General features: G+C 37.6%; 1 protein-coding gene across 4 annotated transcripts in view; it reads right to left on the bottom strand.

Moving 5' to 3' along the window:
* PCDH19 (protocadherin 19) overlaps nucleotides 1-14,453 on the bottom strand; it is a 135,291-nt gene that overhangs the window by 59,891 nt on the left and 60,947 nt on the right. For 2 of the 4 annotated variants that reach the window (XM_081043126.1, XM_081043124.1), the window contains 2 exons: nucleotides 14,141-14,199; nucleotides 6,005-6,177 (listed from right to left, as the gene is read on the bottom strand). In XM_081043126.1, coding sequence (XP_080899252.1) covers nucleotides 6,005-6,177; nucleotides 14,141-14,199 — 232 coding nt within the window. The remainder of the gene's footprint in view (nucleotides 1-6,004; nucleotides 6,178-14,140; nucleotides 14,200-14,453) is intronic. The other 2 variants (XM_081043123.1, XM_081043125.1) reach the window with 1 other exon arrangement.

Genomic DNA, 14,453 nt, shown 5'->3' with positions numbered 1-14,453 from the left:
CAATCCTGCTCAAACTCTTCCAAAAAAATTGAAGAAGACACAGGACTCCCTAACTCATTTTATGAGGCCAACATTACCCTGATACCAAAACCTGGTAAGGAAAACACAAAAAAAGAAAACTACAGACCTATATCTCTGTGGAATACAGATGCAAAAATCCTATACAAAATTCTAGCAAATCGAATACAACAATGAATTAAAAAGATTATTCACCACGACCAAGTGGGGTTCATCCCCGGGGCACAAGGATGGTTCAACATCCGCAAATCCATCAATGTGATACATCACATAAACAAAATAAAGAACAAAAATCATATGATTGTATTAATTGATGCAGAAAAAGCATTTGACAAGATACAACATCCATTTATGATTAAAACACTTAATAAAATAGGTATAGAGTGAAAATACCTTTTTTTGAATTTTTTTTAATTTATGTTTTATTAGTTTCAGGTGTACAAGACAAGGTAATACTTAGACGTTCATCATTTATATCCCTCACACTGTGAACCCCCCTTCCCCCATCCACTATCCCTCCGACCTCACACCGAGCCATCACATTATATATATAAAATTATATTTGGCATTCATTAATGTTTAGCTTCTGGTGAACAATGCCATGATCAGGCATCCACAGTATCTCTGAGGTGGTCTCCCAAATAGGACGCATGTCCATCGGATACCCAACAAAATCTTTACAACATTATTGAATACGTTCCCCAAATTAATTTTCAAAAAACCCTGAGGCCATCTTGTGGTTACCAGCTGCTTCCTAATCCCTTCACCTTTCCCCTTATCCCCAACGCCCCCACCCCCCGCCCATCTAACAACTCTCGGTTTTTTCTTTGTGTCCCCAAAACTGTTTCTGATTAGTTCATTCACATATTATTTTCTTTAGATTCTGCATATAAGTGAGATCATATGGTACTTGTCTTTCTCTTTCTGACTTATTTCACTTAACATAATGTAGAACGAAAATACCTTCACATAACAAAGGCTATATATGAAAAAACCCTCAGCTAATCTCATAATTATTGGTGAAAAACTGAAGCCCTTTGCTCTACATTCCGGAACACGACACAGCTGTCCCTTATCACCTCTGCTTTTCAACATAGTGTTGGAAGTCCTTGCCAGAGCCATCAGGCAAGAGAAAGAATTAAAAGGCATCCAAATTGGGCATGAAGAAGTTAAATTCTCACTCTTTGCAGATGACATGATGCTATATATAGAAAACCCTAAAGACTCCACCAAAAAACTATTAGAAACAATCAATGAATACAGTAAAGTTGCTGGCTACAAAATCAACATACAAAAGTCCATTGCATTCCTATATACTAACAATGAAATCTCAGAAAAAGAAACACAAAAAAAATTCCCTTTGCAATTGCAGGAAAAATAATAAAATACCAGGAATAAACTTAACCAAGGATGCGAAGGACCTATATGCTGAAAACTATAAGACATTTTTGAAAGAAATTGAAGAAGACACAAAGAAATGGAAAGACATTCTGTGCTCATGGATTGGAAGAATCACCATAGTTAAAATGCCCATATTACACAAAGCAATATAAAGATTTAGTGCAATCCCCATCAAAATCCCAATGGCAGTATTTAAAGAAATAGAACAAAAAGTCATCAGATTTTCTTGGAACCACAAAAAACCCCAAATAGCCAAAGCAATCTGAAGAAAAAAGAACAATACTGGAGGTATCACACTCTCTGACTTTAGCTTGTACTACAGGGCTACAATAATCAAAACAGCATGGTATTGGCAGAAAAACAGTCACATAGACCAATGGAATATAATTAAGAACCCAGAAATAGAACCACATAAACATGGACAGATAATTTTTGACAAAGAAGCTAAAAACACACAATGGAGGAAAGATAGCCTCTTCAATAAATGGTGCTGGGATAATTGGATAGCCACGTGCTAAAGAATGAAACTGGACTGTTATCTGTCACCATGTACCAAAATTAATTCAAAATGGATCCAAGACTTAAGCATAATACCCGACAATAAACCACATAGAAGAAAACATAGGTACTAAACTTATGGACCTTGGGTTCAAAGAGCATTTTATGAATTTGACTACAAAGCAATGGAAGTAAAAGCTCAAATAACATATGGGACTATATGAAACTTAAAAGCTTCTGCACAGCAAAAGAAACCATCGACAAAATAAAGAGGCAACCAACTCAATGGGAGAAGATTTTTGCAAACAGTGCCTCTGATAAGGGGATAATATCCAAAGCATACAATGAACTCATGCAACTCAACAATAAAAAAACAAACAACCCAATTGAAAAATGGGCAGAGGATCTGAAGAGACATTTCTCCAAAGAGGACATACAAATGGCAAACAGACATATGAAAAAATGTTCAACATCACTAATCATCAGAGAACTGCAAATAAAAACCACAATGAGATATCACCTCACCCCAGTCAGAATGGCTATCATCAACAAGACAAATAGTAAGAAGTGTTGGAGAGGCTGTGGAGAAAAAGGAACCCACATACACTGTTGGTGGGAATGCAGACTAGTGCAGCCGTTATGGAAGGCAGTGTGGAGGTTCCTCAAAAAATTACGAATAGTATTACCATATGACACAGCAATCCCTCTCCTGGGTATCTACCAAAAAAATCTGAAAAGATTTATTCATAAAAACACGTGTGCTCCAATGTTCATTGCAGCTTTGTTTACGGTGGCCAAGACATGGAAACAACCAAAATGTCCTTCGATAGATGAATGGATAAAAAATTTATGGTATATATACTCAATGTAATTCTATTCGGCGGTAAGAAAAGATGATATAAGAACATTTGTGACAACATGGATGTATCTGGAGAGTATAATGCTAAGCAAAATATGTCAGACAGAAAAAGCAGAGAACCCTATGATTTCACTGATATGTGGTATATAAACCAAAAACAACAAAAGAACAAGACAAACAAATGAGAAACAAAACTCATAGACACAGACAATAGTTTAGTAGTTACCAGAGGGTAAAGGGGGGGTAGGTGGTGGAAGATGAGGGTAATGGGGTCAAATATATGGTGATGGAAGGAGAACTGATTCTGGGTGGTGAACACACGATGAGATTTATAGATGGTGTAATACAGAATTGTACACCTGAAAGCTATATAATTTTACTGACCAAGTATCACCCCAATCAATTAAAAAAAAAGAAAATCCTAAGATTCCCCATCAATCACGTGACCACACATATGCAAAGAAAAATGCTGTGGTCATATCCAAATTAGAAACATCACGGAGAGAGCTTACAGACATGAAATACAAGGTGAGCCAAACTCCCCAAAACAAAGATGTAAGATATACTCTATTGTATATCTTTGGTCCATCTTTGGAGTGATTCTAACAGAAGTAGAAGAAATATTATCAGGATTAGAGTTAATCTGACAAGGTCATTGTAATCCTTGCTCTTCCTTAGAGACATCCACACAAACCTCAAGAGTAGTTCAGCTCTGGAATCCTCAGGATTTCAGGGCACTTGGGTTTCTGAGATGCCCATCACAGTATCAATGAACCTAAGAGACCTGGGATGACTTTTTTCCCTCTAAGAATCTTTGAGACTTTCAGTACCAGTCTGAGCCCAGAGGAGATTTCGTTTTTGTTTTTGTTTCTTCAAGGAGATTTCATTTTCCCTCCTTAATTTTCTACATTGGTAGTCCTCAGAAGTAACAATACCATATTGCCCTGGAACGAATCTAACTGGAACCATTCTAGTTAGAATAGTTACAAGATCAGGCATGCATGGTAAATTAACTGAGTGGTTTCAACAACTGTGCCTTAGGATAAAAGGAAAAACATTTATTATTAGGTTTGAGATAGTATAGTGATATAAAATATCAATTGTTGAAATCGTTGCTGTTGTTTGAGGTAGCAATAATCAACCCTAGAGAACTGGTGATACAGTCTGGGTAGCTAGCCTACGGTTTATTTGGTATACGACAATTAAGTATCATTATGGAAAGCTCAGAATTACTGGGATCTCATAAGGAAGAGCCTGAGATGTAAACAGGACCTGAATTCCCTTCATACCTGAACTTTAATGACTCACCCAAATTGAAAAAACTCAAACCCAACGATTAGTTCAATATTTAGCCAATGCTGGAATAATGGAAACAATGAAGAGATATACATGAAAACTGAACATTAAACAAAATGTGAAAGTGTTGCCAAAGTGGAATGACAAAAGGTGTGTGTGTGTGTGTGTGTGTGTGTAATCATCACCTTATATGTAGGAGAGTCTTGGGATAATGCCACACATTTGCTTTAGAATATTCTCATTATTATACAATCTACATAATACAGATACACACCTGATATATCCCATTTGTAAGGAAAACTCCCTCAGAAAAACTAGCTACAGTCCACTGATTTTGTCTTCCTAGAAAAATGTGACAAGAAATTGAAACAGATGTTGTTCTAGCCAGGCATAAAGTGAGAATCAATTATGACTATTTCCTTTCCTAAAGTAATTTCATTTTAGAGAGCATCTAACTAAAGCCCTTTCTGATATAAATGAAATAGCATTTCTTTGAGACACAAGATTAGTAAATGATACATATCAGTCTGTGTCCTGTGACACACTACTAATCCACTGAGAATTAAATAGTCTCTTTTTCAGTTATATAAATGTTTAATTTTTTCATCTTTAGTCTTAGTAAGTTTGCCCGGAAAGTGTATTATCTCTGCAGATGTCACCACTCACCAACTAGGGAAGGCAGCAGTGCACAATCAGTAGTAGCCTCCCTATAAAATAGATTTTGACACTTCAGTCTACTGGGGAGGGGATAGATTAAACAATTTAATAGAACCTACAGTGACTAATTTTTTTCCATGGAAAACATTTTGTTTTGTGGATCGTGCATTTTTCCCCCTTTGGATTCATTTACAAGACCAAAACAAAAGCATTTAATGATGTTTACAGTGAAATGAAACAGCTGAAGACCAGCACATAATCACCATATTTTGTTTTCGCATCTTTAAGTCTTAGCACTGGGGCTTCCAGCTGAGCTTGCATATAGCTTTTCTCAAGACATAGACAAGCATTCTAAAGCTTCACTGAGCCTAAACACCAAGCTGAATTCATAGTTCTCAATTGAAAAAGACGAGCTGTTCACCTAGCATGTTTGCTTCCGTAAAACATAGAAAAGTACATTTGTGGCCAAGTCCATCTGAACATTCTGCTTAATTGAACTCTGCTAACGTTTTTATACCCTTGTTTATGCCTAACACAGTTTTAAATAGCTTCTCTTTAGCCACAATAGCTAAAACATGTGTGGTTGAGTTCACAAAAATAGCCTCTTCTTCATACATGAGGATGCCACTACTCCTGACATGTATGTACTTTGAAGCGGGTTTCACATGCACAAAATGTCATACTGAGCCAGCCACGTTTTCTTATCCCGGTCTCTCCTATGACCACTGGTGTGCATCTGTGTGGTAACTAAAGAGATTTGGCACAGCAGTCCCATAGAAGAATGGGAAGTCTGGTACTTTCTCTCTTCAGAAAAGAGTATGCAGTCTGTGGTCAGAGAACAGAGTCTCTCTCTGGGTAAAGTTAACCAGCCTGATATGGAAATAAAATCCATCCCTTTGGCCTCATTAGTGTGGTGTTCTATGCAACTCGATTGTTCAGTTGAATTCATGTACAAAAGGAGGTATTTATTCCTGGTGAGAAAGCATCTGCTCATTTCCTGCTCAGTGCAGTTATTATTGAAGAGAATGTACGCAATAGGTATAGTCAGCTTTTAAAATGCCTGGACATTATACAATCCTAGGGGATCCATCCAGGAAAGGTAAAGAAGAATCCGGTCAGGTATCAGGATAGCTCAAAACCCTGTAAGCTGCTGAGGCGTGAGTACAGTGCCCACCCTGACAGCACACTCAGTATAATAAAGTAGTACAGTGTGCCTCCAAACATTCTGGTTTCTTTGAAATCTATGGTTGCAACTTACATCCAACCAGCCCTTACCATGGTCAGGCATCTGAGATCCCATGGAGGTCACACTGGTGTTCAGCACATCATTGACAGCAGTATCACAATACAGGCTCCGCTGGACATCATGCTCACTGTCAGTCTGGTCGCTCTCCTCATGCCCACTATCCTTCAGGCTGTTGCCCTCTAAGTCCTTGAAGGTGGAGCTGCTGGGTTAAAGAAAGAATGATAATTTGCAACTGTGATAGACATGATTTTAAAAATCTTTCAGAGCTAGGATAATGTCAGCTCCGTGGTGAGGCCAACAGTGACTGGATTGCTCAACAAGGTAGGAGGAAGAGAAATTTCTGTTTATAGATAATGGAACTTAACATTGCAGGGAGGTTCCCAGTCTTGGATGCTGATGAGGCTAATACTTTCATTCACTTATCTTCTATGCATTACTACAGGCAAGATGGAAGAAGCCGGAAATCTGAAACAACCACCTGCAAAGCATATAATCATTTCAGAAGGTATTTTTTTCACTTATATAATCAAAGTAAAATAATAATAGCTGATGTTAACTGAGGGATTACCGTGCATGAGACACTTTTCTAAGTGCTTGACATTAATTAACTTTTTTAATCATCACAGCTCTATAAGAGAAAGGTATATTAATAGACATATAAGAAAAAACATATTCATAGATATTCCCATTTACAGATAAAAAAAAACCAGAGGCACATGAGAGTTAAATAACTTGCTCAAGGTCTCACACACAGCCTGTAAAAATATAGCATATCTATGATCAAACCCAGGCGGTCTATCTCCAGAGCCTTTACACTTAACCACAATGTATACTGCCTCTCCAAAGATAGCTACTAGTCAACTGTAAAAAAGGAAAGTGGCAGCAATTGAGGTAATACAATTAAAATGGAAACGATTATCAGGATCAGAGAACTCGGGTCAATTTTAACTGAGAAAGGCAGCAAGACAGATTTGAAGAAGAGAGGCAGGAGCTGAGAAGAGGATTGGTGATTGGGAGGTAAGACAACAGGGAAAAGCAGAAAGTGGGCTCTAAAAAAACTGTGGGTGTAATTATTCCAAGAATATGGAAACTTTCAAGAGTTCAAACGTTTGTAGGTAATCAATGCGCTTGTTAAATCAATCCACCATACAATGAAATAAGCATCCTACCCCAAAACCCCACACCATTCTCATGAACTAGACAATAATACATAAGTTTTTATCCATAGAGGCCCCACCTGCTATTTCTAATACTTCCTGACAGAATCTGTAGCTGTGCTACACCATGGATGATGAATTATGCATTTGAAACACCTAGTGAATGGTGAGTCCATTCCCTAGTCGGTGAGGAAGCAGCAAGGGCATATTCAAGAAAACGTGTTGTTGTCTCAACAAGGGAGAGTGGCGCGCTTGTGAATTAGGACAAGTCCCAACAGCGCTATCGTACCTCTGAAAAGGGAGCCCTGTGGAGATGACACTGCAAACTTGCTTGATCTGCTCAACCTTGAACATCCACAAGCCTAGCTCTCTGAGGCTTTGATAAGAACATTCAGAACATATGATGAAGAGTTATGCCGGGGACACAATGGATACAATGTCATTCTCTACACTTGGTCAAAAGGAATCACAGCAGATTTTTAACATGACCAACCTAGACGTAGAATGCTTGCTGCCCTGAATAGGAAAACTAAATGATCAAAAGGGTAGTAACTGGAAAGCCATAATGATAAGAAAATGAAGAGCAGCAGACAATTGAAGCATTGACCCATTTGTTAATTATTTTCAGGAAGGATAACTGAGCATCAACTGTATTAAAACTAAAATCACTCAATAGGGCAATTCGCTCAGCTCCTCCAAATTATGTCATGCAGCTCCTCAGGCCTGTGGACCCACCTGGATGCAGTTCTATTTCCAATCATCCTATAACTCTTTCTATGGTCAAGAAGACGAAGTGGAAATGCACGCTTTAAAGTTGGTCACAATTTCTAGCTTTACAGCACAGATTTTGGGGCCTCCTATAAAAACTAACCACACAGCTTGAACAGATTCAAAGTTTGTTTCATAAGAAAAAATTTTGGTCCTGCCCACATGTACTTCTGTACCTCAGGAGAAAGGAAATGACCTGTGTGGATGATATTACTGACTTCTGCATTTTTACAACAAATACTAACTTTTCAACCTTCATCAATGGTATCTGAAGCATATGAAAGTTTCTTTAATCCACAACACAAAGCAGTCACTTTAAGCCAGAGAATTCAACCCTGAATTGACTGCATTTCAGTAGTTGCCAAAACTTACTTAAGGTACATGGCGGTGAGGGAGATAGTCTAAGGACAAGGTAATTCATCATCCCTTTGAGCAAAGTTTCTCAACCTTGGCACTAGTGACATTTTAGGATGCATAATTACTTGTGGAGGGTTGTCCTGTGCATTGTAGCATGTTTTGCAGCATCACTGGCCTCTACCCACTAGATGCCAGTAGTGCCGCCTCCCAGAAATTACAACCAAAAATGTCTCCAGACACTGCCAAATGACCCCCAGTTGAGAACCACTGCTCTAGGTCTTTTAAAATCTATTCCTGTGACATGTTAGATTTCCAGACTGTAGTGAAAAGAGCACTGAACTTGAGAAGTCATTAGAATAAGTGATAATCCATAGTCTACCACTTCATCAAGGGGGCCCTGGGCCTGATTGTCTAGTATCTTTGAGCCTAGATTTCCTTGTTTGTAAAACGCATTTGCTAAAACCTCCTTCACAAGACCATTTTGAGGACTTGAGATGAGATACTGTTCATGAAGTACCAGGTATACACATATGCTCAATAAATAATTATTGTTGAGTATAATCATTACTCCATATGGTAATGTTTCCATTCAGTTACAATTAAATATTATGTCCATAGTCTTTTTATAGGATTGATATAGGAAATGTATATTTAAAGACTACTTCTATATCTTCCATAAACTATATTCAGATATTTACTCTGCTCATTTCTCCTAAAATTCAGGAACAGGAAAAAAATTATCCTCTCAAGTATGTATCCTTTCTTTATTGAAAAATGAGACTATATGCCCTAGTACACTTACCATTTTGTCATGCCTTCTCAAAAGCTTTCAAGGTAAATATAATGTTTAATTGCAGTGAGTTGGATGCCAGGGATCTCTATGTAGCTTCTCCTAATTGGTTTTGGATCTGCCTTTTTAAAATTTGATTATCCTATTTTATATGCATCTGAAAACTATAAACCACCTCAGGGCTTTTGACTTTTAAGTAGAAAGGAGAGAAATAATAAAATAGTAAAGGATTGGTTACTAGGAATGTAAGGGACTGGTAGTGTGAGTATGAGAGTCTTGTATTCTTGAAAGAAAAAGATGCTGTAATACAGAATTGTACACCTGAAATTTATGTAATTTTACTAACAATTGTCACCCCAATAAATTTAAAAAAAAGAAAAAAAGAAAAAGAAAAGGGTATAATCCCTCTCTCCCAAACCTTGCAATAGTTTACTCTTTTCTTTTTTTTTTTTTACTTTATTGGGGTGACTATCGTTAGTAAACTTACACAGATTTCAGGTGTACAATTCGGTATCACATCATCTATAAATCCCATTGTGTGTTCACCACCCAGAGTCGGTTCTCCTTCCATCACCATATATTTGATCCCCCTTACCCTCATCTCCCACCCCCCAACCCCCTTACCCTATGATAACCACTAATCTATTGTCTGTGTCTGTGAGTTTTTGTTTCTCATTTGTTTGTCTTGTTCTTTTGTTGTTAGTTTACTCTTTTCAAGATCAGTTTGCCCATCTGACAAACTAAGGACCACTTACTCTGATCCTATAAGGACATTTAGTGGCTTAATGAATGGATTTGTGTGAGGCAGTTTAAGACCAAGTGAGCACGATGCTGCAAATTGTAAAACATCCTGGTAAATGGCCACTTACCCAAAACAAATAACAATTTATGCCAGGCATAAAAAAAATGCTGATTTCACTTGGTTTATTACCAGTGTACCTCTTGGAAAACAAAAGACTTGTAAATCAACTTTTGTGGGACAATAAAGTAGGGGTACCTGTTTGCAATGGTATTGTAAATATAAATGTTTCTATTACTAGTCTGGTGGCCAATAGAGGGACAGACTAGTTTGAAAACACCTAAAATAAGACTCTGCACATAATAGTTACTCAGCAAATATTTGGTGAATAAACATTACTCAAATTCTGATCCGTATTTACCCTTGAAAATACTAGAAGTCTTTCAAAAGACAGAATAATTTGAAAGGAAATAGGTCACATCTTCCTAGTAGTAACATCACATACCCAGGGAATGCCATCTGAGAGTAAGAATTAGAAGGGAGTGAAAGTCAAAAGAGTATTGTAATTATATTTAAGAAACATCGGGAAGATCCCAGAATGGTTTCTGGGCTACCTGTATCCTAATAACTTTGGGAACCTGTGAAAACTGGAGATTCTCTAGGGATGGAGCTAGAGACTGCATTTAACAAGCCTCCCGAGTGATTTTAATGCACATTGAAGGTCAGAAATTGCAGGCTTGAAGGAAAGTTTAGTGCTAGTTTTCAATGGAAAATGCTGAGGTTTTCATCAACTTCTTTCATCCATTCATTCAATAAATATATACCAGCACTTGTTATAGACAAGGCACCATACCGGGTACTGCAAAACCCCAGGACATTTGGGGTAGAAAGGAAAGCACTATGCATGGTTTAAAAGCCAATGCTCATTTTCCTTTCCACGCTGCTTCAGTACCTTGTTCATTTTCTGTTTTATTTTCTTTGAACCACAAGCTCATGCCCTGCTTGATATTGCTCCAAAAGCACTGCGGGAGTGGATATCAGACAGTAGCACAGAAACCCGGCATGAAGAATGCGTGTTGCAGCCGGGGCAAAGTACCACTGTTGGCTTCCCTTGCCCTGAGAAGGCAGCAAGGAAACAAATATAGCAGAAAGGAAGTCCATCCAGAAAAAAATCCCACATTGTCTTTGCTTGGTAATCTAGGACTCTGATATAAGCCTTGGGTACACCTGCAGGTTGCAGGTAACACCTGCAGGTAACATTCTGGAAAAAACAATTACAGAAATGTAATGCTAGATTCTTCAGTGCATAACATTACGGGGAATGTGCCATAGAGTTTCCTTTTCCCTTCTGGGATCCACTCTGCACCCTTCTCAACCTTGATTTGTGCTAAGAGAATCCCCTGGCCCTCTGGCTTTCCATTGGGGATTAGATGTGAGAGAGAAAAGGAAGCCTGTGTGTAAGCAGTCTGGCCAAGACAGTTAACAAGTGCTGGAGAATACCAAAAGAAGGGCCCAAGAAACATCCTTGGACAAGTAGAAAGTCAACAGGGAAGAGAAAATGGATAGGAAAAGAAGTTCTCAAAGTTGGCTTGAAATTGGATTGGCATTCAAAGAAACAGGGACTAGATAGTAAAATTAAAACTGACAATCAGAGGGGCGGCCAGTTAGCTCAGTTGGTTAGAGTGTGGTGCTCTTAACAACAAGGTTGCCAGTTTGATCCCTGCATGGGCCACTGTGAGCTGCACCCTCCTTAAAAAAACAAAACAAAACAAAAAACGGATAATCAGATTCAGAATTTCCTGGCTAGGAGCTTTTTCCATGCTTGTACATGGATCCTCAAGAAACCACATAAGGCAAAAACTCCTTTCAAACATCACTGTAAGCTATTTGAACCTGGTTTGCAGGGTTTCAGCACCTGGTGTTAGTCACCACTCTCTTTTAACATTTTCCACACATTTCACATTTAAAATGGTTAGTCTCCAGAAAAGCATAGCACACAAGATTCGTGGTATCTTTCCAGGTATTGTGCTTTGTCTAAACTCAACTGGTCCCATAAATTCCAAGGCCTTTGTGCTTTTCCAAAGCCCTCAAGATTCTAAAAACAGAACCTGGCAAAAATGTGTGTCTCCCTGAGCTTTCAGATGTTTCCTCTTAATCAAGGTGGTCCCTAGTGAAAAGCCACTATCTTTGATTACAGACACAATCAGGAGACTTTTCCACCAAGAGCCTATTAAGTCCACGTTGTGCCTTTTGTGTATATGTGTGTATAAATAAAAAAACACATAAAGTAATTAATCAAAACCAGAGGTTTCCAGTGAGTCCTAAAGCTGCTGTGGAGATACATGTGTCCCAAAAGCAAAGTGTTTAAATGTAAATTTTTATCTCATCAGTCTGCCTTGTATATTGGATACTCAGGGCTGACCTGAGACGGTGAGGGTCCCCAGGAGTGTTAGCTCTCTGCCAAGCCATAAAAAATCAGGCTCATTCATAGACACAGACAATAGTTTAGTGGTTAGCAGAGGGTAAGGGGGGTGGGGAGTGGGAGATGAGGGTAAGGGGGATCAAATATATGGTGATGGAAGGAGAACTGACTCTGGGTGGTGACACATAGATGATGTAATACAGAATTGTACACCTGAAATCTATGTAATTTTACTAACAATTGTCACCCCTATAAATTAAAAAAAATCAGGCTCATGCTATCAGTTTAACCTGGTTGTAGAATTCCCAGGTACCTCACAAGGGACCTGTGAGGATAAGGCAAGTCCCTGTTTTTAACAGAAGTTAAAAAAAAAAGGAGCTTTGAAATAACACTTGTGAAGCAGAAAACAAAGCAGATTCCTGCTGCAAAATTACTCTAATCAGTGCACAAAAACAGAGTGTTGGCTTTTTTCCCCCTCTAAAACAAATTAGACAGATAATTTTGAATTCCTCATCTTTTATTTTTATTCTGTGGGCCAAGAATATATTCAAAATGGACTCCTCCCAACCCCTCAGAAAAACTCAAAACTGTGCTATGACCGTAATACTGCGCTATCCATTTTCAGATACTTAATGATTACCACTCAAGGGCACAAGTGATTCCAAAAAAATACAGATGAACCTAGCATGTTTTCAGAAGTTACTGCAGTAACGTGAAATAAAATAGATATGAATCAAAGTTGCTTGTACAACAAGCTAGTTTATTCCTTGAATCATACTCTTCTGGTGATGTAAATTTATGGGATTAGAGCCAGCAAAATAAAAGAATTTTCAGGTTTTCTCTACTACAGTTCTAACATAGCCTGCTGTGTGTCTATTTCATTTCTATTATTTTAACAAACACATTCAGAGTTCAATTTCAGCTGCAGAATAAATCACTGGACCATCCAAAAGGATGTTTGCATGAAACAGTAACAAAAGCATTACCTGAATCGTCCATACAGGTTTTTCTACACTAGAGGTTCTTGCTTTGCTTAGTTCTCCCTCCTTAAAGAGCTCCCAGAACCCCTTGTCTTGTCCCCACTGGGCACCTTGGTGCCCACTACACTAGATGGAACCAGCTCTGTATTCAGATACGTTGTACCTCCATGGATAACTGAGTGATGACCAACCATCACAAAAATCTCAACTTGGAATGCTTCATTTGAAACACTGCCAAATATTTTAAAAAGTACTGAATCAGTCAAAGTTCTTTTCTTTCCCTTTCTCATCAACAAAATTTTTTTAAAGGTAAAGCATTGGTTTATCTGTCATTAAAGTATCTTGAAAATAATTTCAAAATTGTCAAAATAACAGAAAATCTTAAAATTCCACCTGAGAAAATGTTTAAGGCTGCTCTTTTTAAAGTGAAGAGTAACAAGAATTTTGATATCAACATGATTTCGAAAGTATATGTTTTCTAATATTAGATTTCTAAATCATCACATAAAACTGTATTTTAATATGATTCCAATTTAGTTTTTAAATTTGTGTTTATGCATACATTTTGATGTAAAGAAATATGATAAAGTGCCAAAAGTAATTATTTTGGGGTAGAATTACCAGTGACTTTTATTTAGCTTTTTATGCTTTTCTGAATTTTCCAAATATTCTATAATAAACAGATAGGCATTCATTTTAAAATCTGAAAAAGGCATTGTTTAAAAAAACTTAATCTTCACTATGTAGATGATGTATTATAGAAATGTACACTTGAAACCTATGTAATTTTACTACCCAATGTCACCCCAATAAATTTCATTAAAAAACACTAGAAAATATGGTGTCTTTTACATATTTGAATACATTTTTCAATCTTGAAAAAAAACAATCTATTTTGCTTTCTATATTAAATCAAGCTTAGTTGTAAAAATAGGCAAGCAAACCAACATACCTTTTGATTAAATGGGCTCGGCTATTCACATAGTTGGAGTCAAAAGAATAGTTTTCAGTCTGCAATGAGGAAAAAAAGATGAAAAAGGTTACATAGATGATTCATGAAAAGAGTCAAACTGTCCTACTTAGGGGAATTTTTCTACTGGGCAAGAAACAATGAATGAATCAGAAACTGAGGGCATATTGGGACAACAGCCAGAGGGATGCCTGCCACCTCCTTGGGACCCTGGGGATTCTGTGGAGACAGCTTTCACCTGTAGACCAAGAGGATTTGACACAAACATCCCCTAGAATATGGATGGCTACTGACC

The sequence above is a fragment of the Rhinolophus hipposideros genome (assembly GCF_964194185.1).
Source record: "Rhinolophus hipposideros genome assembly, chromosome: X".
NCBI lineage: Eukaryota > Metazoa > Chordata > Mammalia > Chiroptera > Rhinolophidae > Rhinolophus > Rhinolophus hipposideros.
This window is presented reverse-complemented; position numbering and strand designations above follow the sequence as displayed.